The 24,461-nt window shown below is 43.6% G+C and overlaps 2 protein-coding genes and 1 non-coding gene across 3 annotated transcripts in view; 2 read left to right on the plus strand and 1 right to left on the minus strand.

Moving 5' to 3' along the window:
* The first annotated feature begins 97 nt into the window (after nucleotides 1–97).
* Nucleotides 98–14,601, plus strand: HSPD1 (heat shock protein family D (Hsp60) member 1). The gene is made up of 12 exons (XM_053361553.1): nucleotides 98–216; nucleotides 2,280–2,455; nucleotides 5,110–5,362; nucleotides 7,454–7,536; nucleotides 7,806–7,901; nucleotides 8,107–8,200; nucleotides 9,222–9,390; nucleotides 10,081–10,180; nucleotides 11,409–11,654; nucleotides 12,531–12,705; nucleotides 13,731–13,909; nucleotides 14,010–14,601. Exons 2-12 carry the CDS (start codon nucleotides 2,282–2,284, stop codon nucleotides 14,154–14,156), a joined length of 1,716 nt encoding a protein of 571 aa, XP_053217528.1. The 5' UTR covers nucleotides 98–216; nucleotides 2,280–2,281; the 3' UTR covers nucleotides 14,157–14,601.
* On the plus strand, nucleotides 3,959–4,092 carry LOC128403066 (small nucleolar RNA SNORA17). The gene has a single exon (XR_008327855.1). It is a non-coding gene; the product is annotated as a small nucleolar RNA SNORA17 (small nucleolar RNA).
* Nucleotides 14,456–24,461, minus strand: part of COQ10B (coenzyme Q10B) — a 16,926-nt gene continuing 6,920 nt past the window's right edge. Inside the window, exons 3-5 of the mRNA XM_053361587.1 lie at nucleotides 23,693–23,885; nucleotides 23,027–23,128; nucleotides 14,456–15,936 (exon numbers count right to left, since the gene is read on the minus strand). Coding sequence (XP_053217562.1) covers nucleotides 15,769–15,936; nucleotides 23,027–23,128; nucleotides 23,693–23,885 — 463 coding nt within the window. The 3' untranslated portion in view covers nucleotides 14,456–15,768. The remainder of the gene's footprint in view (nucleotides 15,937–23,026; nucleotides 23,129–23,692; nucleotides 23,886–24,461) is intronic.

Raw genomic sequence — 24,461 nt, forward strand, 5'->3', positions numbered from 1 at the left:
GGATTGGGCGGGGCGCGAGGGTTATGCCGCCAGGCTGGTTCCCGGGTTCCCTTCCGCGCCAACCTCTCACGTGGGCTCTGGAGAGGGGAGGAGGAAGGGGCGGGGCGGCGGAGGAGAGTCGCGAGAGAGCCGCGCTGCTTCCCAGGCTGTGCGCGTGCGGTCCGAGCCGAGCCCGCTGCCGTTCGTACTGCAACCGCTTCCAGCCGCCGCCAAAGAGTAAGCAGGCGGCGGGGGGGGGGGCGAAGGAGAGAGGAAAGGAAGAGCTTGACCAATGGGAGCGGGGAGGGTCCTGTGCATGAAAACGGGGTTTCCCCTCCCCGCATGGTCTCCTGACCAGCCCCCTCCCGGCCGCACGAGGTGGTTTAGTCCCCATAGGGGAAAGGGTAGATGGGATCAGGGAACTCCTTATTGGGGGGGGGGGGACGGCGGCGGCGACGCGTGTCTCAGTCCTTGATTTTATAGAGACGTGGCGGGGATAGCGGGAGAGAGAACCCATTTATCAGGCATAAGAAGCGGCCTTTGCAGCAGCCACGCCAAGCCTCTCCTTCGGCCCGAGCGCCTTTATTCTCGCCGCTCCCCTGTCGTGTGAATGCGGTCACACGTGTGTTGAGAGATGGGGGGCGGGACCTGCGAGTCTTCCATGCCGAGGTCCGATCCTCGCTTTGACGGTTTTCGCTTAGGCTGAACCTCCCCCTCCCCCCAAAAAAATAAATCACAACCTTGCGAGGCTCTCGTGATCGCTTGGCCCCTTTTTTTGCGTGGCTGCTTGGGACCCGTGCACGTGCTCTGGCGCCCCTCTGCGACTTCCCTGGTGAGACTGCTGCTGAAGGAGACCTTTGCGCGTTTTTTCCTCCACGTTAAAGGTGGGGCTGCGCCCCTCTCTTTCCCACCCCCCACCACCTCCGCCCTAGGGGGAAAGGTGGGCCAAAGTTAGCCTTCCCTTCCCTTTGCATTGCAGCGCTGCCCTCCTGGCGGCAGGGGGAGGCGTGGGTCCGCATGACCTTGTGTGCCGACCTGATAGTAGGAAGGAGCACGTGTGGGGGGCAAAGGATACGCTGGGCTTGTTCATTGAACTTTCTTCTTCCCTCTTTTCTCCTCCTGAGGCCTCTTTCCTCTCCCCCACACATTCCATCCCACCCCACCTCCCCGTTTTCTTTCATTGGCTTTTCCTTGACGACCTGAGCAGTTTCCCTATCTCCATTATTCCTGGTATTTGGTTAGTTCAGTATTGTAGTTCCCTTGGCTCCTTTGCGTTGAAACTTAACATCAAGGTAACTAATTGGAATCAATAGGATACCCATTCCGATTTTTAGGACTGTAGAGTTGGAAAAGTCCATGTGGGTCATCTAGACTTAATGTCCTGAAAATAGCAAGGATATGCAGTTCCCTGTATGGGGATCAGACCTGCAAGCTTGGCATTTTCATAACCAACTGAGCTATCTAGATATGCCCCATTAAGCAAGCGTTTGCTCAGTAGTTCTGATCATGTGTATATGTGCTAAAACGCACGTGCACTCTGTTGAAGTTAAATCAGTGCTGAAATTATGTAATATTTTCTCCCTCAGGATAAATATGTATGCCAGGGTTGTGAAACGTGGTTCCCTCCTTTTGTTACGCTCCTAACATTCATCAACTGCACCCAACATGGGCAGTGGTTAAGGAGCTGTAGTCCAGCAATATCTGGAGGGCCTTAAGTGTCCTATGCTAGTGTACAGGGTTAATTGGTGTTAGCACATAAAATAATAGAACTTTAGAGTTGGGAGGAACCCGAGGGTCATCTAGTCCAACCCCCTGCAAGCAGAAATCCTGCCCACAGCTGTCCCTAGGTGGGCTTGACACCTTCTGGTTAATAGTCATTGTGCCACCTGAGGGACCTTCAAATTAGCAACCCGTATGGGTACATATTGTTGCATTGCAGGGGGTTGGACTATGTTTTGGGACTACAACTCCCATGATCCCTAGCTAACAGCACCAGTGGTCAGGGATGATGGGAGTTGTAGTCCCAAAAACATCTGGAGGGCCAAGTTTGCCTATTCCTGGACTAGATGATCCATTGGGGCCCCTTCCAACTCTGATTCTTATGGCTGTTGCCAGTCATGCGTAGCCCTGTAATTCAGTCGCCATTTTTTCAAAAGGCAGTGCTTGCATTCAGACGACTTCAGCCACTTTGTGTACCTTCAAGCAATGGTCGCGACTGAGCTCATGGCTACAGGCATGGAATGCTCTCTAGCAGTGGTTGTGTTGGCACTGATTTCTTTTAAAATTTCATTCGTTTGTAGAAATGCTCCGTTTACCAACAGTGCTGCGTCAGATAAGGCCGGTGTCCAGAGCACTGGCCCCGCACCTTACAAGATCCTATGCAAAAGAAGTTAAATTTGGAGCAGATGCTAGAGCTCTTATGCTGCAGGGCGTTGATCTTCTCGCTGATGCTGTGGCCGTCACCTTGGGACCAAAGGTACTGAAATGGTTTTACTTGCTGTTATGCAGAAGCTTGTGCTGAAGGAATGAGCATAGTCCAAAATATATCCTACATGCTTGGGGTACGATCCAGTCAAAATTAAGAGCTTTGGGGTCTGACTGGTTTTTCAATGAGAGAGGTGAGCATGTGCTTAAATAACCTTCCAATGGAATCATTGGCACTTGAAAGTGCTTCACTTTGACTGGACCTTGTCCTTTGGGTCCTCTTTAAAATGGTTTGCTAGGGCATTCCTGTAAATTTATTGCCACTGGCATACATACTTGACACGAATTAGAATTTGTTGCCTGGCAAGTAGATGAATGAGATAGTTGGGACATGTTCTTTCATGCATTCTCTCACTTTGTTATTCCTTTGAGCTAAAATCCTCAAAGGTTTCAAGTCTACATGGCAGCTGCATATATAGCTAGTTTGAGGGGGGCTAGGATTGCCATACAAGGCAGAATGCATCACTCACTTGATCTCCTTTTTGCCTTAATGGTGGCTAGACCTTCAGGCAGGACAAGGGGCATCAAGAGGTGTGTGCACAAGGTGGCCTTCATCTGAATTTCTTTTGGGCTTCTAAGGCCAGCCATTGGAAGCAGCAGCAGGGAGTCTCGCTAAGTACTCTAGATGGAACCTTGCAATATGCTACAGACATGAATCTTTAGTAATACGTAAAGTATCTCAGTTAACCATTAACAGTCCCAAAGCTCTGTCCGTCTTCATTGCAAACAGTCACTGCTCTTCAGTCACATGCTCTTCCTGCCTCTCCTGCTCCCTGCTTTAGTTTCCTACACCTGTGTAACACATCCCTTTGCTCCTTTGTAGTCGCACCATTGTCCACTTGTAGCAGTCCATAAATGTGCTCATCACTGGTAAAATGTGCTTAAAGTGAGCAAAAGTCCCAACATTACTCTGGACAGTCGCTATACTTGACCTCACACTGAACAGAGAGGCTCAGGAAAAAAACTGGTGATAATTTCTTTGGTGAGCTTTTTGGCTCAGCGCAAAGTTAGAAAGTTTCCCACAGCCCAACTGTGTCATACAATACCTTAGTCAAGCAAGACCTTGTTTCTCAAAGAGTGTCATTGCCAGCAGTGGGCAGAAAGTTTAGCTGGTTACCAAGGCTAATTGGAATTGGTGGACCCTCGTTTTAAGCGGTTCCTCTGATGTCCTCAGAGCTGGTCATTTTTTAATTTTTTACTAATCTGATAAATATGACAAGGTGATTTGCAGACAAATTCTTAGAAAAAGTTAAAATAAGGTACAAGAACAACAGAGTTTAGATATAAAAGCCACACCATAATGAACAACTAATTTACATTTTGTATTATCTATACCAGCAGTTTAAATGGAACTGTTCCTTTACATTCACATTATCTGTGCCCACACTTCCTTACATAAGATATTGCTGTTCCTCCCCTCCAACATTCATGGGTTGTTCGAAATGCACCATGTGTAGGGATAAATATTATATATTGCTATATAAATATCACAAAATATGCCCCTGCAGGCGTTGCAGCCGTGGCTGATGTGCTACGGTTGTGTCAATAGGTGGCAGAGAGGAACAAGCTATGTCTACGCTCAGTGTTCTGCAACCCGTGAGCACTCAGAATGATTAGTAGCTTGACAGGTGCCCCATAAATAAATATCATACAGTGAAGTTTTACAAGGGTCCTGTTAGAGCAAAAAATTGTCTTTATGTAGCAGAATGTCCGTCCCACTTGCATGAGTACTAGCTATCCCCATACCTGTTCTAAAAGATAGAAGGAGCCCCTAAAACAGATTTTTTTGTGGGGCGGGGGGAGGAAGTTCCATTGTGCAAGTGTAAATACTTCATTCAACATTAGTTGAATGCCTGCTAAAAATATTTTATGTATGTATGTATGTATGTATGTATGTATGTAAAACCTGAAGTTCAGAGCTGTAAACATTGCTTCCATGTATATATCAAGCATCTTGACATAGCTCTCTGCTTACTAAGGTATCAGCTGCTGGTGGAAAAGTCTGTAAATGTTAGCCAAAGCCAGATTGTGCATCAACACTGCAAGCCACACAACACAGTTAAACTAGTGGAACTTGCTGCTGCAGGAAGCAGTGATGACCACCAATTCAGATGGCTTTAAAAGAGGGGTGGACAAATTCATGGGGGAAGAAGGCTATTAATGGCTGCTACCCCCAGTGGTTCTGCTTTGCTTCCACAGCTGGAGGTCATAATGCTTCCAAATACCAGTTGCCGCAAACAACAGGAAGGGGGAGTACTCTTGTGTTCAGATGCTTATGGGCCTTCCACGGGCAACTGGTTGGCCACTGGGGGAACAGGATGCTTGGTTAGATGGGCCGTTGACCTGATCCAGCAGGCTCTTCTAATCTTCTATAATCATGACATTGTAGAGTTCAGAGGGTCCTCTAGTCCAACCCCTGCTATGCAGAAATCTTGGCTGAAGCATCCATGAAAGATGGCCATCCAATCTCTGCTTAAAAATCTCCAAGGAAGGAGAGTCCACCATCTTTCAAGAGGGTCTTTTGCACTGTTTGCACTTTTGCATATCTGCCTTCCTGGAAGCGTTGCGGCTTCCAGCCTCAGGAAGAAATCACCTTAGTAATCCAGTGTTTCATTGTGCGTGTGTGTGTGTGTCATGTTTTTACAGGGGAGAACAGTAATTATTGAACAGAGCTGGGGAAGCCCTAAGGTGACGAAAGACGGCGTGACAGTAGCCAAGTCAATTGACTTGAAGGACAAGTACAAGAACATTGGAGCCAAGTTAGTTCAGGATGTTGCCAACAATACCAATGAAGAGGCGGGAGACGGTACTACGACTGCAACGGTACTGGCACGTTCGATTGCCAGGGAGGGGTTTGAAATGATCAGTAAAGGAGCAAATCCAGTGGAGATCAGGAGAGGTAATGATGTGGATAATGTTGGCTCACACCTGCCAATTCCTCTAGTTATCTTCCTTGTTTATCTTGGAATTTGTTTTCAAATTACAGTGGTACCTCGGGTTAAGTACTTAATTCGTTCCGGAGGTCTGTACTTAACCTGAAATGGTTCTTAACCTGAAGCACCACTTTAGTTAATGGGGCCATCACCGCACTGCCGGAGCGCAATTTCTGTTCTCATCCTGAAGCAAAGTTCTTAACCTGAAGCACTTTCTGTGTTAGCGGAGTCTGTAACCTGAAGCGTATGTAACTTGAGGTACCACTGTATGTACCAATGTTGCAGAAACATGACAAGGTGCTACTTTCGTGAAAAGAAAATGGGAAGTGGGGTGTCTAATTTTCTGGTCATAGATATGCGTACATCCCTTCCTCGTACGCAGGTGTCCAGCGACCCACATCCAGTGGAGCTGTGGGCACGCTATTAGCGTTAGCTGAGTATCAGCAGGAAGTGAGTGTAGCTATTTGGCATTGCAAAAGCTTCTTTATAGCAGATCAAAACAAACATGGCTGAGTGTGAGCAGCAGCTTCAGACACGTCTCCTCTGTCCGAAAGCAGAGAACAAAGAGAGAAAGTACAAAAGCACATAGAACGGAAGTACAGTGTCTGAGTTCTGTTCCCACACTCCTATCACTATAGAATGTGGATCATGAGATCCAACAGCAATGAAAGAATGAAATTACTAACAATATATTGTGACCCCTGTTAAAGCACATTGGTCAGTGAATTTTTGTACGTATATTGTTTCTGGCGACAGCTTACGTTACGTGTTGTTTACCGAGCGTAATGGTACCTGGGCTTTTATCGGTCTTTTATAAAAGAGGCACATAAAATGCTTTTGTGGTCGTCTTAAAGGCATGAAACAAGTGCGTTGAGGATTAAGACCCTGAAGGTCTGCCTGCATGGCAGGGTAGGAGGAACAGTTGCTGCCCAAAATGAGTAGCGCATGCCCGCAGATAGTCTTAATAAGCAAATTGCATCTTCATCTTCCCTCCTATTGCTGCTTTGTGTTGCCTGGCACTATGGAAGTTGCGTTTTTGGTTCTGCCTCCTGCTCTTGCCTTTTTAAGGCAGAGACAGATTCAAGTGAACCTCCATGGCTTCAGATTGGCGTTTCCCTAGCTGGTGAAAAGCCCTTGATGTTGGGGGTGGAGGTAACCAAGGGCACAATGCACTGTGTTTTCCTAGGTGAAGAACCCCTCCTAGTGAATGCTTTTTTGGGGAGAAATTCATGATGCAGAGAAGAAGAAGAGGCAGCCCTGTGACATGTGTGGACCCTATCTTCCTGGTGTTTAATGTGATAACTGCATCCCAGCAGTCAGGGATAATGCATTGTATGATCATTTATAGCCTTTTTGTTGCTCTTGGAGAATAGTACGATGGTTAAGTTTGTTTTCTGTTGACTGTGTAGATTGTTTAGAATCATAGAATTGGAAGAGACCACAAGGGCCATCGAGTCCAACCCCCTGCCAAGCAGGAAACACCACCAGAGCACTCCTGACCTATGGTTGTCAAGCCTCTGCTTAAAGACCTCCAAAGAAGGAGACTCCACCACACTCCTTGGCAGCAAATTCCACTGTCGAACAGCTCTTACTGTCAGGAAGTTCTTCCTAATGTTTAGGTGGAATCTTCTTTCTTGTAGTTTGGATCCATTGCTCCGTGTCCGCTTCTCTGGAGCAGCAGAAAACAACCTTTCTCCCTCCTCTATGTGACATCCTTTTATATATTTGAACATGGCTATCATATCACCCCTTAACCTCCTCTTCTCCAGGCTAAACATGCCCAGCTCCCTTAGCCATTCCTCATAAGGCATCATTTCCAGAACTTTGACCATTTTGGTTGCCCTCCTCTGGACACGTTCCAGTTTGTCAGTGTCCTTCTTGAACTGTGGTGCCCAGAACTGGACACAGTACTCCAGGTGAGGTCTGACCAGAGAAGAATACAGTGGCACTATTACTTCCCTTGATCTAGATGCTATACTCCTATTGATGCAGCCCAGAATTGCATTGGCTTTTTTAGCTGCCGCGTTTAATTGCATAGCTGTACCGTGTTCCCACAGGGGTGATGCTCGCTGTAGATGCTGTAATTGAGGAATTGAAGAAGTTGTCCAAACCAGTCACAACTCCAGAAGAAATTGCTCAGGTAAATGCTATCTCTTTCGTAAAACAAACATCTTCCTTCTCCCTGCTACTTTTATATCGTGTAGGTGCACCGTTTAAGAGGGCTTGCTAAATGTAATATTTCATTCCTTTAACAATATTGTATCTGTGAGAAAATGTTTTAGGCGCTATTCCTTAAATTTGCGTTGTAATGCCTCTTTGACTATGCTTTCAATACTCCAGCCTCTTTTTTTTTTTTAAAGGTAGTATTTGTAGCTAGTTCACGCAGACCTCTCTCTTTTTGTTGGACAGGTTGCTACAATATCTGCAAATGGCGACAAGGAAATTGGCAACATAATCTCTGATGCCATGAAAAAAGTTGGACGAAAAGGTGTTATCACAGTTAAGGTAAGGGTAACTCTAGTAAGGTCTGCTTATTGTATGCCAAAATGGGATACTAGCTCATTGTTGAGGAAAAGACCTCATCATTGTAGAAAAAGTGCAACATTATTGGGGAGCCAAAGATCTAAAACTGAAAATGAAGCAGCTTGTTATGAGATAGGTTGTGCACACAGGGTGCAGCTAATTTCCATGACCTTTTTTAAAAAAACAGGACGGGAAAACTTTGAATGATGAATTAGAAATTATTGAAGGCATGAAGTTTGATAGAGGCTACATCTCTCCCTACTTCATTAATACAGCCAAAGGTAAGTTAGAACAAGACTCAAACTGCTCGTTTGCCTTAACAGCTTGGTTCTGTTGGAATAGACTAAACACAGTTAAAAAATATATCTTAGTAATGTGTTCCTTTTTGCCTCAAAATAGAGGTGTCTGCAAATATTAGAACCCACTCCCTAATTTACAGAATTAGATCTGTGGCACAAGTTGTGCCATCTTTTCTGGCATTGATGTGGTTTGTACATACGGATAAACACACAGGGAAAGGTGAGAGCTCCCCATGCCACTTGTCAGGAACTTAATCTCATGATCCAAACCTTAATGAAGCTCTTAGGATTCTTGATGGAATACCCTAGGTATGTAACACATGTTTGCCCTTTTGTGTGCCGTTGCTGACGAAGCTGCCTCACAAATTATAGGTGCTGGAACTCTCATGCTTGCATTTTATTTGCCTACTTGTGAGGAGGCAAATTTGGGTACAGGCAAAAAAAAAAAAAAGATTGCTACTGAAATACGAAAAAAATGGAATCCAGCTTTAATCTTTCCCACAAGTAACAAATTATATTTCTCCCAAGCTTCCTTCATTTCAAGCAGCCTAATCTAGAAGGAAGTTGAAAAAGCTTGTTTTGTTTTGAGCGTTACACCATTGTTAAAAATTTGGAAGCCAGAAATCTTTGATCTGTTGCAGATCACAGAGAGATCTACCAGTAGATCCTGATCTACCTTCTGCCCATCCCTGAATTAAACTGAAATACTGTATGTTACTGGTTTCAGGTAAACAAAACCAGTAACATACAGAATTATGCAAGAATTAATAGTCCTGTTTTTGCATGTCCTTGGGTAGCATTTTAACAGCACTAAGTTCAAAGAAAAGTTGTATGTTAGAGACCATTGAAAGTCTGCTGTAATTGGGCATGTTTTTTGAAGCATTTCAAAGAAGGTGGCTGCATAATGGCTATGATAGGATTAGAAACGGAGGAATGTTAATAGTCACTATCTCTTGAAATAGTATTTTGTAATTTATTTCAATAACGTTGCTTTCATCTGTAGGACAGAAATGTGAATTCCAAGATGCTTACGTGTTAATCAGTGAAAAGAAGATTTCTAGTGTTCAGTCCATAGTACCAGCTCTTGAAATTGCCAATAATCACCGCAAGCCTTTAGTTATTATTGCTGAAGATGTTGATGGAGAGGCCCTCAGTACCCTTGTATTAAACAGGTAGGCGTGGAACAAGTATCTGTCTTTATTTTTAACACTTTTGAGTTTAATCCATTTGATCTTCCTTACTAATCTTGCTGCAGAAAGGGGTAACTGTTGCAGGGTAGGGCAAAAACCTTCGCTATAATTAGATAAAACATTTTCTTTTTCCAGGTATTGGTCCAAGAAATTGTACACTTTATAGCCAGATCATAAAGGAAATAAGCCTTACTGATTGAAGTAGGAAGTCCATAAAAGAATACTTAGCATTGCAGATCTAGTGGGCTTAAACTATGGGGGGGGGAGATGTTCATCAGTTACAGAAGCTTCAGGTTACAGACTCCACTAACCCAGAAATAGTACCTCCGGTTAAGAACTTTGCTTCAGGATGAGAACAGAAATCGTGTGGCAGCAGCGGCGGGAGACCCCATTAAATAAAGTGGTACCTCAGGTTAAGAACGGACCTACAGAACGAATTAAGTTCTTAACCCGAGGTACCACTGTAGTCTTCAGCCTTTAATATGAAAACAAATTTAAATCCTGACAAACAAACAATGAATAGGAGATCACTTTCACTGATTTTCGGTTGAGTTTTCAGTGTTGTCAACTATGGAGAGCCCTATTTTACCAGAACACAGTTGTACCATTTCGGAATAAAGACGTGAACAACTAATAACTTGGAGTGCTGACTTTCTCTCCTTTTTTTTCCAGACTGAAGGTTGGCCTACAGGTTGTTGCCGTGAAAGCACCTGGTTTTGGTGACAATAGAAAAAATCAGCTTAAAGATATGGCAGTTGCTACCGGTGGTGCTGTAAGTAAATTTTCATATGTATCTTAATTAGCATGGAATACTCATTTACCAGTTCCTTGCAGAGCCATCACTGGTTATATGTACTTTTCTAACAAAATACAATGGATGTTAATCCAGATTGCCATAGAAACATGGGGACTTCACACAAAGACAGGCCATTGGGCCACATAACTCACTAGTCTTCCTCTTCTTAAGAACCCCAACCAACCTTGAGCCCAACTTTGCAGACCACCTTTTTTAAACCATATTTGTATTATGGTTTGCGACTGCTGCAACTTTGCTTGGGCTGTGACTTGTTACCATGATGGGGAACCAGTATAATCCTTGACTATTGGCTGAGATTAATGGGAGCTGTTGTCCCAATGTCTGAAGGGTCATAGGTTCTCCACCTGTGCCAGCTGAAGATTGTGATCTAGCTCAGTACAATCAACAGATGTTTGGCAGATGTTTTCCTGAGGTTCAGGCAGTAATCTTTCCCCCTTTTGCCTAAAGATGTCAAGAGTTGAACCTGGCACCTTTTGCATACAAAGCATGTGCTCTACAACTGAGCTACAGATGTGTGCCAGTTTAAAGAAAGCACCACGCACTGATCAGTTGAGTCAGGCCTAAGCCATGCTATGCCCTGTTTACCATTGCATACATCATTGGTTGTTCAGTGCTGAACATAGCCCTTCTTTCCAGTCATAAAAGATTTGCTTAGAAAATAGATAACATTGCCAGTGTAAGCTCTGTGCATTAAGAAACCAATTCAGAATGTGAATGTAACGGGCGGAGACATTTGTAGTGGTTGAACCCAGGTTGCGAGTCCAAATCCCATTCAGCCATGGAACTTGCTGGGTGACTTTGAACCACTTGCTGTCTCGCAGTCTAACCTACGTCAAGGTGGTTGTGGGGATAAAATGCTGAGAGCAAGAGCTTTGTATGCGGTGTTGAGGTCCTTGAAGGGAAAGTGGGGTATTACCGTGGATGTAAATAAAACAAATCAACCAAATTTTGCAAATGTCCAGGAAGCTGTTACTTCCTGTAGGTCACTTTGCAATTACAAGTACAGAAAATCTAGGTGAAGAATTAAGAGTGTTAATAAGCCCATTCACTGACTTTAGTGGGGCTTTCTCTAGTAAATGCATTTAGGATTGCATTCCCAGTGAAGCTGTCTGAATGAAACCAGCTAATCAGTAATTTGAAAAAAGCCATGGACTTTTAAGTATTTAATATTAATCTGTTTCAGGTGTTTGGGGAAGAAGGCTTGACCATAAATGTAGAAGACATTCAACCTCATGATTTTGGTAAAGTTGGAGAAGTCATTGTGACGAAAGATGACTGTTTGCTACTTAAAGGGAAAGGCGACAAAGTACAAATTGAAAAGCGCATTCAGGAAATAGTTGAACAACTGGAGGTTACAACAAGTGAATACGAGAAGGAGAAACTCAATGAACGCCTGGCCAAACTTTCTGACGGAGTAGCTGTACTAAAGGTGAATCTGCGTATTATTATTATTATTCCTATTTTTTATTTTTATTTATTTATTTACTACTTTTATTTGTTGCTTATTGCATAAAATTATTTTACTATTATATACTACCTTGGAAGTCAAACTGAATCGGTTCTGGAAGTCTGTTCGACCTCCAAAGCGTTCGAAAACCAAAACGCGGCTTCTGATTGGCTGCAGGAAGCTCCTGCAGCCAATCAGAAGCCATGGAAGCCCTGACGGACTTTCGGGTTCCAAAAGAACGTTCGAAAACCGGAACAATCACTTCTGGGTTTGCGGCATTCGGGAGCCAAAACGTCCGAATTCCAGGGCGCTCGACAACCAAGGTACGACTATACCGCCCTTCACTCAAGGACCACAGGGCGATTTACAATAATGAAAAGACAAACATACACACATACATAAAATGTTTCTAAGCAGTTTACAGTTGTTTAAAAAATACTTTACTGTAGATGTTTTAATTTGTAATATCAGAAGAATACAGTATTACTATTTTATTTACTAAATGCTCACCCAATAATATTATGAAAGAAAAAGTCCTATACCTGCCAACTAAAAGATGATCGCCACAGTGACATTCACCGAAAGTAGATCACTGCACAACGATAGCCTTTTTCCCTGCAGGTGCAAGTAGCGCTCTCTAGGCTATAAAGTGAGAATAGGAAGCCAGTGGCCCTCCAGATGATGGTAGATTCTGATCCGCATCAGCCCCAGCTACCCTGGCCGGAATGAGAGTTTTCCCTCATTCCCTAGGGAAGGCCATAGATCATCCACCTTCCTCTGCTGTAGAGCTGTCTTTGTGAAATAACTTTCAGATGAGAGCTCGGAACAGCAGCCTTAAAATAAGATTTCTTTTCTTAGGTTGGAGGAACGAGTGACGTTGAGGTGAATGAGAAGAAGGACAGGGTCACGGATGCCCTCAATGCCACTCGTGCTGCCGTAGAGGAAGGCATCGTTCTAGGAGGCGGCTGTGCGCTGCTTCGGTGCATTCCGGCACTAGATACTTTGACTCCAGCCAACGAAGATCAGAAAATTGGTAGGTGCACTATACATGCTTTAAAGAAATGAAAGTAACAGTTAAGAGCTTGGATCCTGATAAAAGCTAACTTGAGGTTCCCCAGTACCTTCTCCCTCCCTCAGTAGACCCTTGCATAGAAGCCTTGGTTCCTTGGGGGGTCCAGACAGTTGAGTGGGCAGGAAACTCCTTTGGTTAACCTGCCTTTGAATTGCTCCTATTGGCTATGTTGGTGGATGTTAAGGTAAAGGTACCCCTGCCCGTACGGGCCAGTCGTGTCCGACTCTAGGGTTGTGCGCTCATCTCGCTCAAGAGGCTGGGAGCCGGCACTGTCCGGAGACACTTCCGGGTCACATGGCCAGCATGACTAAGCGGCATCTGGCGAGCCAGCACCAGCGCCGCACACAGAAACGGTGTTTACCTTCCCGCTATAAACTGGTACCTATTTATCTACTTGCACTTAGGGGTGCTTTCGAACTGCTAGGTGGGCAGGAGCTGGGACCGAACGACGGGAGCTCACCCCGCCGTGGGGATTCGAACCGCCCACCTTGCGATCAGCAAGTCCTAGGCACTGAGGTTTTACCCACGGCGCCACCCGCGTCCCTGGTGGGTGTTCGGAGTCCCTATATCTGGATTCCCTCAAGGTCACCATCCCTTAGAGCAGGGACTGGGAACCTCAGGCTCAGGGGCCGAATATTTCAATTTTAAGGATGCTTCTTGCTTGCCTGGGTAGAAAATGGGGGGGGGGGTGTTGAAACTGGCCTACCATTAGATAACAATTTTATTTACTGCTCTGTCCATCACTGGCATATGTCCAAAAGGTTGTGCAGGCCAAAGCTTTCCCCAACCCTGATGTGGGAGGTGTTAAGATTTTTGAAAGGGACAAAAGGTCTCCTTGTTCTTGCAGTCTTCTGGCAAGCGTATGCGCAGGATAGAGAGGGTTGCTATAATCTTTGTTGGCTCCCTTGCTGGTAATGGGATTTCAAATGTACCCCTTCTGTTGCCGAGACTAGTTTCTGCTAACATCGCTTACCTTTTCCTTTAAGGTATCGAAATTATCAAGAGAACACTGAAAATCCCAGCAATGACTATTGCCAAAAATGCAGGCGTTGAAGGATCGCTGATAGTTGAGAAAATCATGCAAAGCGCAGCCGACGTTGGCTACGACGCCATGCTTGGGGAGTTCGTAAACATGGTAGAGAAAGGCATCATTGATCCAACGAAGGTAAGTTCTCTTATTTCCCAACGGGCCTATCATCTCAAGACAATAGATAACGAGCTGTACAGGTGTCTCACTGAAATATATCTTAAACTTCTTTTTTTAGGTTGTAAGGACAGCCTTGATGGATGCAGCAGGTGTTGCTTCCCTTCTGTCTACAGCTGAAGCCGTAGTAACTGAAATTCCTAAAGAGGAGAAGGAAACTGCCATGGGAGGCATGGGGGCTGGCATGGGCGGTGGTGGCATGTTCTAATGCTCAGCTACAGGGATGTCCCATCATGGAACTACAGTGAGTGACCTGACAGTTTTAAGTAAAACTTCAGGTCAGGGCGAAACAGGATGGTTAGTGACTGCAGAAGGGCCGGTGTTTGAAGAATCACTGTAACAATAGTTACTGGGTTTCAGTTTAGACATGCATAATCGTTTACAGTCATTGTCCATGCCTACAGATAATTTATTTTGTACTTTGAATAAAGACATTTGTACATTCCTGATACTGGGTGGAAGATCCGTGTACTAACGCTGTGCTCTAAACAGTTCAAGCACTTGCAGTTCTGTTAAAATCAGACTTTTATTGGTGCTTGCTATCACTAGGACATGCAGAAGCCATTGTGTGCAAGACTGAATAAAAATTGTGTACAAAGTAGACAAATATACAATTATGTGACAACTTTATGTAATAAAAGATTGCTCAAAAAGGTATGAAATGTATTCACTTATTCACAACTCAATCCTGTTTTGTATCGGGTATGTGAGCCTGAAAACATTTCTTTGGGAGTACAAAGCCAGATGCCAATCATTCTTAAACCTTTCTTCTTCATCTAGGAATGGGAGGAAGGTTAGCCTAAATAGTTCCTTTGCCATCAGCTATATTGATTTTTGCTGGTTTTGCTCAAATTTGGAGAGCCCAAGGTTGTACTCCTTGTTCTTGCTCAAGATTAAGAGCTATTAAAGTTTAGGCAGCTACATTCTTCGCTTTATTACTTTAAATTTGTGCAACCCAGTGTATTCAGCATCACTCAGGATAAAATGCCACAGCTTCTCTTGATTGTGATGCCTAAACTTTAAAGATTCTTCCTAGTTAAAGGTAGTAATCTTGAAGCCGTTTTGGGAATCTGTTGAAAAGGATACATTGAGTTGCACAGCCAGTTATACAACTTTGGAAAACGGCAAAATTCAGTGCTAGCTGTAGAGAGGATTGCCCAAAAACTTGCTCTAGTCTAGACAAAGGGAATAGTATGTTTTTATCCTAGCAAAGTTGTACTGTAATATACAAACAGGTCTGTGAAACTCAAGTCACTTTAAAGTTTGAATTCATGACTCCCAACAGATTTACCTGCTAGAATCTTGTGAAAGCACATGACAATGTCATACATGTTTATTGATTAAAAGAGCCCTTTATATATTCATTCCACTTACACGCTAAACATTCCCTACTAAGTATAGTTACACATACTGAGAAATTCGTTCTCAGAATTATATGTGCTAATTTAAAGCTTTTCCTGAATAGCAAAAATAACTTAAATATGCATTTGAAAGACTAATAACTTAAAACTTGATTCCAATAGTAAATATTAGAAACACTGCAAAACATTAGGCAGTAGACAGTGCTGAGTTTCATAAAAACTGGCAAGAGGAAGAAGGCAATTTTGGTGTAGTTTATAGCTGCCACTCTTTATCAGCACCTTATAATTGCACTTGATTGAAGCTTTATATTATATACATCTGCATCTTACAGGCCTGTGTTGTACAGTAGTATTATACATAATTTTCAAATTCCCATGTAACTAGAAGCCCGCATGGGAGAACACTTCACGTAAAAACACGATGTCCAAGTAGTTTATAACACTACTCCCCCCCCCCCCTTATGTGTGATGCACTTCGTGAAGCATTAGCTCTCGAGGTATGATTGTTTCTGGACCGTACAACTTGGATGCTCTTCTTTCAAATGCTGCAACCATCTGCTTAACGACTTCATCGAAGAACAGTGTGGCAAGCTGAGAATGTAGAAGGGAACGAAACTCAAAAGAAATCTGTTGAAACAAAGGTAAGTTGTGTCAGTCACTCACAAAAAGATGGCTAGGCCCATTCTTTCCTGCATCCATTTCAGCAAAGGACCAAAGAACTTTGTTGGATATATTCAAGGCAATTATGGAATCATAGTAAGTTCCTCTGGGTGTTTTCCTCTTGGCTGCATCTTCTCATGATAGCCTCCCTCAGCTTGCAGCTAACGAAACCCTTGTGCAGAAAAGGTTTTAGCTGTAGCTCTTTGCATTTTGCCTTCCACTTATGCATAACCTTTTCAGTGCATTTTGAATTTAGGTGCCAACAGCCACATACCAATGTAAACACGAAACATTTCAGTGTGGAGTACGTTTCTCTTTTTGTTTGATTTTCTGTAGTTGGGCAGTCTTCTGAGTTTCCCTCGGGTCTCCTAATTTTTGTGGATGGCATTTCACTTGCATAAGCATCACCACTTAGAGCTGAATTTCATTAATAAAAGAATTTATATAGGCTGAAATTTTAAGATCTGACGAAAGAAAACTGCTGCACACCACCTTTCTGCTGATACAGGAATTAAACCAGTCACTTTTTCAATAAATGAAACAAAAGCAATTCCACTACTGCCACTGTCATGTCACAACACGTGGTTGCAACCAAAACTACACATTAAGGATATGCATGAAGTCAATGAGAATGTATGCCTATTAAGGACATGACTCTTAAAGAAGTGAGAGGTCCAGGGGGTCTTTAGGCACCAGGCAAGATGTTCCGCTGTAATCAGGCCTTTGGCCTTTAGATATCTGGCCTTTTAGAAGTGGGTGGGATGCTTTGGATTATATATTTTCCTCTTGGTTTTAATCTGTGTGGGTTAATAAATAAAATCAAGCTGTTTATAAGCTTCTCTTTTTATAAGGAGGAGTTTGGATTTGATATCCCGCTTTATCACTACCCGAAGGAGTCTCAAAGCGGCTAACAATTTCCTTTCCCTTCCTCCCCCACAACAAACACTCTGTGAGGTGAGTGAGGCTGAGAGACTTCAGAGAAGTGTGACTAGCCCAAGGTCACCCAGCAGCTGCATGTGGAGGAGCAAGGACACGAACCCAGTTCACCAGATTATGAATCCACTGCTCTTAACCACTACACCACACTGGCTCTGAGTACATGGTATGCACCTCAAACCTGTGCAGATGTAACAGAGGCTGGAAAAGGGATTGTGGAGATCTGAAATTGGGCTCTACATAGCCCCATGGGTTTGGCCAGATCCATTAGATCATTGCTATTTATAATTAATGACAATGAAGATCAGATCTCTAAGGAGGCCAATTCCCAAAGGATATCCACCATGTGAGCAATTAGGTGGAATGGGCAGGTTGGTCCCATTCCCATGCAGATCCAGTCCTATCTGTCTTCAACAGAGTCTGCTGTTATCTACTGCCTCTTTTCAGTCATGACAAAATCAAATTGAGAACAATGAAACATTAATTAGTAAGCTTTCAAGAGGTTTAGTTACTGTAGTTGGGCATAATCCTAAACTATAGCAAAGAAAATATTTTAAAAGTGGAATCCCCCCCCAAAGGGGGGGGGAGTTAATTTGAAAGCTTTTGGCTAGAAATCCCTTAGCACTGAACATTTCCCTCTTCGTACCAGACTATGGTTGCAATGTCTAAAAAACTGCTTGGGATTTATTCTGGTAGAACCACTCAAAAAGTCTGCAGCCAAATCTGCAATTCTATGCAATCATGTACATATGTGAAGGCAGAACTAGAATTATCACAGCAAGCACAAGTTTGTGTGCTGAGATAATTGGGTGGAGTGGGTGAGGGGCACTGATAAGAGTTTTAAAAAAACCTTCACATGCTGATTCTCCCCAGCAGTTTTTCTTAGTTGCAGAGCCCAGCTGGAACACACACTTTTTGGGGGGTGGGGGACTATCAGCAGGGCAGGATTAGAATTGAGGACCCTGCTTCTGATCACCTATTTGCAGCTGCAAGCACTCTCAGTCTTTGCATTAGTGTTACAGGCAGACAAGGAAAGATGGGGTTGCCAATGTAACATTCAATTTCATCCTAAATTTATCTGAGCCAAGAGCAGTTTGTGCAAGTGCTAACTGAACACAACAAAAAATACACAGTCCACCCAATTTATTAAGAAGGTTCAACTAATTTGCAGAAAATATGAAGGATCGGGAAGTGCTATAGAATAGCCACATGCTTCACTTCCTTTCCTGGCAAGGTTTGAAGATGGTTTGTAAAAATAAGGCTGTTGCTGTTGTTTTAAATGTTGCAAACAGCAGTTACAGACTTTCAGAAGCACCAGAATTGGAAAGAGAGTGTGACTGAGCTTGCATGGAAACACATATTAATTCTTATTAAACTTGACAAAAAGTCAGAATACCCAAAGTGAAGGGATAGTTCAGTCATTAGAGCATGAGACTCTTAATCTCAGGGTTGTGGATTCCAGCCCCACATTAGGCCAAAGATTCCTGCGTTCCAGGGGGTTGCACTAGATTATTAGATTTAAAATGTGGAAGAACTCAAAAACAGCCCCTGGATAAACGAACTGTTTGCAACAGTTTGGTTTTTACTAGTTTGAACTTGCATGGCAGTTCTCAAACCAATGTAGCTAAAAGGAAATTAAACAAATTCTCAAGTTACAGAAATGATCTCATCATGCAAGCTGTGCTCCTTTTTAAAAAGAGGAACAAAAAAAGGAAGCTAGGGAGTTAATGGCAGGTGTTAGCAGAACTTTTGGACAGACTATACTGTTCATTTAAAAGTGCACTGGTTTATTAATAAGTTTATAGACTCCAGGAAGAAATCCATGAAAAATATACTACTTAGGTTTATTTATTATGAGGCCTGTGATATAAAATTTACAATAGTCCTACTAGGTTAGATACCAGTGTGACCAGTTTGGACAATTTCATTGCAACCCAGCTAGATGGGTGGGGTAATAAAAACAACATTCAAGGCAGCAACATCAGGATATGAGGGACAGCCTGTCATTTCATTGAGTGACAGCCAACCTTGGTATTCTCTTGGCAGTGAGTCCTAGAAGACCTCCCTGCCTTGCAGGCCTTTTTCCACCTGACCTGGGACGGCGAGCCCTGACTGACTCCAGCTAAAAGAGCTGGGGCTGCTAAACAGACTCTTGGGCTGAGGCATTGGTAGGCAAACTAAGGCCCGGGGCCGGATCCGGCCCAATCGCCTTCTAAATCCAGCCCGCAGATGGTCCAGGAATCAGTGTGTTTTTACATGAGTAGAATGTATGCTTTTATTTAAAATGCATCTCTGGGTTATTTGTGGGGCATAGGAATTCTTTCTTCTTTTTTTTGTCTGGCCCCCAACAAGGTCTGAGGGACAGTGGACCGGCCCCCTGCTGAAAAAGTTTCCTGGCCCCTGGGCTGGGGTATTGTTTAGGAAATTTGTTTAGGGTACGGGTTGTTGCTCTTATTGCTGTTAATTTTTTGTATATTTTACATCTTATGATTTAGGAGGAAACGGTTCAATTTGGTTGTATACTTCTTGATATTTTATTTATTGTTTATGACTGCTTTTGTTACGTTTGTAATCATGCAATTTTTTATATGTTGCAAGCCGCCTTGAGCATGGTTTTAATTTCTGAAAGGGAGCGTACACACAAATAAAGCGACTGATTGAACCGATTTCCACTTGCACAAAAATAATGAACATTCTCCCCATCTGAAGCCCCTTGCACCTTTGTTGTTGTTGTTTAGTCGTTTAGTCGTGTCCGACTCTTTGTGACCCCATGGACCAGAGAACGCCAGGCACCTCTGTTCTCCACTGCCTCCCGCAGTTTGGTCAAACTCATGCTGGTAACCTCGAAAACACTATCCAACCATCTCATCCTCTGTCGCCCCCTTCTCCTTGTGCCCTCCATCTTTCCCAGCATCAGTGTCTTCTCCAGGGAGTCTTCTCTTCTCATGAGGTGGCCAAAGTACTGGAGCCTCAGCTTCAGGATCTGTCCTTCCAGCGAGCACTCACTCAGGGCTGATTTCCTTCAGAATGGATGCGTTTGGTCTTCTTGCAGTCCATGGGACTCTCAAGAGTCTCCTCCAGCACCATAATTCAAAAGCATCAATTCTTCGGCGATCAGCCTTCTTTATGGTCCAGCACCTACCCCACCCCAAATCTGCACCTACCCCACCCCAAATCTGCTCCTGAAGGTTGGAGGGATCTTCTGGAGCAAATTGAGTTGGAGTGAGACTGCAGGAGGGAGGGAGGGAGGGAGGGAGGGAGGGCAATCCCACCATGCCATCTAGTGTGATGCTGCATCCCACCCCACTGTGAGAGCCCCAAGGCTCCCTCTGAACCATAAGAAGACTCTACAACCATGAACCATAGGAGTAGGTTCTTGGGACTAACTTTCGTCAATGCTATCTGACCTTTCTTGCTCTTTTCCTTAGAATGAACAATATATGGGCAGGGTTGGTTCTACAAGTCCAAGGGGCTTACAGCAGTCAACCCTCTTCCTCTTACTACATGACATACTATTTGGAAACTAAGGGGACTTTCAGAAACATAGTGGAAGGAGGCATGAAAGATCTGCTGTTCAAAGAGGAAAAATCTGCAAGAAATGGCAGAAAAATCTGCCCGAAATGGCACTTTGGATCCTGCCCTATGTTGAAACTACAAATTAGTAGTAACAAATGAGAATCCATCTTTCTTCTGAAAAAATAAGAATTGAAAAACAAACTAAGTTTGAATGATAAGCTAGAAACAACACAAACAATGGTGTTGAATTGCTTCGTGAAGGAAAGCCCGATTAAGAGTTTTCCAGTACCCCAAGTGTATTCAAAGCTATTTAGAAATCAGCATTCTTTCATAATATGTAGATAAACACATTTGAAGTGAAGATATTTCACATGCCACCCCTAGCAGAAAGAAAACTTTCAAGTTTATAATAATTTATGTTTATATATACATGTTTAAAAGGCATGTTTAGAATTCAGGTCGTTTTTAGTTTCTTTAATTAAAATAAACACAGTTGGGAGCAACACACTGATGGCATTTGCACATTGTACTAAACTGCAGTTTACAAGTACTGTATCAGGCTCGTGCTCCCCTCCTCCCATGGAGTTTGGAAGCTTTCACTTCTCCTTTTGATTAATCACATTGTGGCACACAGGTATTATTAATAAGCGGTGACCTTGAAAACCAGAACCCCAGGTCTTTTGTAAAAAGGTAAAGGGACCCCTGACCATTAGGTCCAGTCGTGGACGACTATGAGGTTGTGGCACTCATCTCACTTTATTGGCCGAGGGAGCCGGTGTACAGCTTCCGGGTCATGTGGCCAGCATGACTAAGCCACTACTGGCAAACCAGAGCAGCGCACGGAAATGCCGTTTACCTTCCCGCCAGAGTGGTACCTATTTATCTACTTGCACTTTGACGTGCTTTAGAACTGCTAGGTTGGCAGGAGCAGGGACTGAGCAATGGGAGCTCACCCCATTGCAGGGATTCGAACCGCCAACCTTCTGATCGGCAAGCCCTAGGCTCTGTGGTTTAACCCACAGCACCACCTGCGTCTTTTGTACTGGGCCTCAAATCACTTCCCCATTCCCAACTTTATAGAAAAATCTGTTTGGCTTACAGGGCAACTGGGGACATGCTGCAGCACGCAGGAACAGAAGTGGTACAACAAGAGCTGCACTTAGAGGTCCAGCCTCTCCAAAATGAACACCCATAGAACAGCAGAAAATGGGGGTAGCAGCAAACATGTCCCATGACAGTGGTTCACTGCATCATCCTCTCTTATTTTTTAAAGCACTCTATCGTCGGGAGACAGCTGACAAGGCATGTACATATTGCTACTTTTCTTTTAAAAAATATACAGTGGTACCTTGGTTCTCAAACACCTTGGTACTCAAACGCTGAAAACCTGGAAGTAAGTGTTCTGGTTTTCGAACGTTTTTCGGAAGTTGAACGTCCGATGCACTGTCAGCTATTGTTTCCGGGGCACCTGAACCAATCAGAAGCTGCGCCTTAGTTTTCAAACATTTCAGAAGTCAAATGGACTTCTGGAATGGTTTAAGTTTGGCGTTTTTGTTTTTGCTATTTTGCGTTTTTATTTTTGAGGCTTTTTCGGTTAATTTGTTTTTGTGACTGTGTGGAACCCAGTTCAGCTACAGGTTTACTGATTGATTGTGTCACTGCAGAAATGGATAAAAGCCCCCCATTCAAACAATGACTATCATCAGTGAAGGTAAGGGGGGAAATTTAATTTTTATTATCTACAATACTGTCTTATTTACTTTATAACACAGTACATTGATTATTGCTTTCATTTTATGGATCAATTGTCTCGTTAGATAGTAAAATTGCTGTTTTAGGGAACCAAGGTGCCACTGTATTATATGTTTCCCAAACAAAATCTGTATTCCTGAGTAATCAAGATGGTGCTATGATTTAAGTGAGTTTAAAATGTAAAACTGCACATGTTCAGAGTATTCTTTTTACTTAAACAGGGTTGACAAAAATCACCTAGCTGTAATTATGTATGCCATCAAAATTTGTTTATATACACAGAAATTATCAAGCAAATTTGTGCCATGGGCTTGGGCCCCAGTCTTTTTAACTACCTAGCAATATCCCTGGCTTATCACGTCATCTAACTATAGTTCCGGGTCAGATCCTAACTATGGTTAGTTTAAACAAGCCAAGCTTCAACAACCATGGTTAGTTCTGAACAAGCAAATCACAGTCAGTGTTAACCAGAGTTTGTTGATTTGGGTGACATAACAAACGGCAGTTAAGCAAAAGCTTCCAAACCCCTTGAACCATGCAGCAGAGAGAGGAAGGAAGTGCACATATCTGAGATTCACTGCAGCTCATTCCCACTCTTTCACACCTTACTAAACCAGGGGTAGTCAACATGGTGCCTGGCAGCTGATGCCTGACTGCAACTCCTTCATCCCTCACCATCAGCGAGGCTGGCTGGGTCAATGGGAGCTGTAGTCCAACAACATCTACTGTGCAACATGCTGGCTGCCCCTGCCTTAAACTATAGTTTAGTGTGACATGCAAGCACAGCTTGTTATGGCTTTAAAGGTATATTTCGGTAGTCTGAAGAGCTTGGGAGGCTTATTCTCATACTTACTGAAAAATCCAACGTGCACGTTCTTGGATAGCCAGGTATTCCTGGACTGAAGCGCCACACTGTTTCCAGATGATTAAATAGTTTTCCATCTGTGCATGATGCCTAGGGAAAAGGTTAACCGTTTTAACACTTTTGTATTGGATTCAAAACCTGCAGACCTAGATGTTCAACTTATTTCGGCTTCCACATAAACTAGAACTACAAGACCAGAATAAAATCCATAATTTCTCATTTGTTATTTCATAATGTTAGAAAGAGTGCTTCCTTTTTAAGCCCGGAGAAGCCGGGGGGGGGGTAAAAGTCCCAAAGGTATGGGTAGAGACCATGGATCCAACAAATAGGCTCCAACCAATCAAACTGAAGGGAGCTGCTGCAAGTTTTTGAAGAATCTCTACAAATATGTCTTATACTAGAGAAAACGGTCAATGTACATTCAGCGTATTAGTTTCAGGTTTCTTTTCAGCGGATATAAAAACAAAATAATGCATTAATGCAAAATAATATAGTATAGAGAAGCCATAACTTAAAACAAAAACTGGGTGGGTAGGTAGCAATTTCTGGAGTATGTGCATTCCGTATTGAACAAGCACATCTGTCTACATATAATAGAATGGCAGGAAAACTGAAGCAATTATACGATACAAGATGCTTTTAAAAAACCATTACCTTAACCAAATGAGGTCTCACTAGCGTACACACTGAAGTGTATTTCTCCATTACAGGAGGAAATCCAACTTCTAAGTGTGCCTTGCAATATCCTGAGCGCTTGGATAACACGTCTGACTTTTTGCACCATGGCACAAAGTCCTTGTATTCACTTACGACTGCTACCACATCATACATTTCTTGCATAGAATACCTGACAAAGAAGAAAAGTGGAACTTAGTATTACAAGCAGTATACAAATGACCAAGTCATGCATCATTTTTGTGCTTCCCTATGCTTGAGCTCTTCAGTCATGAAATGTATCTCTTACACACACACACATTAGCCTACCTCACAGGGCAGCTGGGAAGATAAAAATGAATGGAGGGTGAAGAAATGTGTGTGCCAACCTGAGCACCTTGTAGGAAGGGCAGGTAACATTTTTCTTTGGGGTCCCACTAGCTCCTGTAACCTTTTAACATTTACCGTATTTTTCGGCCCATAGGGTGCACCTAGTTTTTTGGGGGGGAAATAAAGAAAAAAAATTATTCCCCCCCCCAGGCACGGGGCTGGGGCAGGGGAAGCCTGAGCTTCCCCCGACCCCAGCCCCCAGAACAGGCAGCTCTCCGCAAGGCTCAGCGCGCCCCCAGGCTTCGGGGTGCAGGCAGCTCTCTGCAAGCCGTGGGAGAGCTGCGCAAAGTTGCGCAGCTCTCCCACAGCTTGTGGATAGCTTCCTGAAGCCTGGAGAGTGAGAGGGGTCCGTGCACACCGACCCCTCTCGCTCTCCAGG

This window comes from Podarcis raffonei, chromosome 1, assembly GCF_027172205.1.
Source record: "Podarcis raffonei isolate rPodRaf1 chromosome 1, rPodRaf1.pri, whole genome shotgun sequence".
NCBI classification, from domain to species: Eukaryota; Metazoa; Chordata; class Lepidosauria; order Squamata; family Lacertidae; genus Podarcis; species Podarcis raffonei.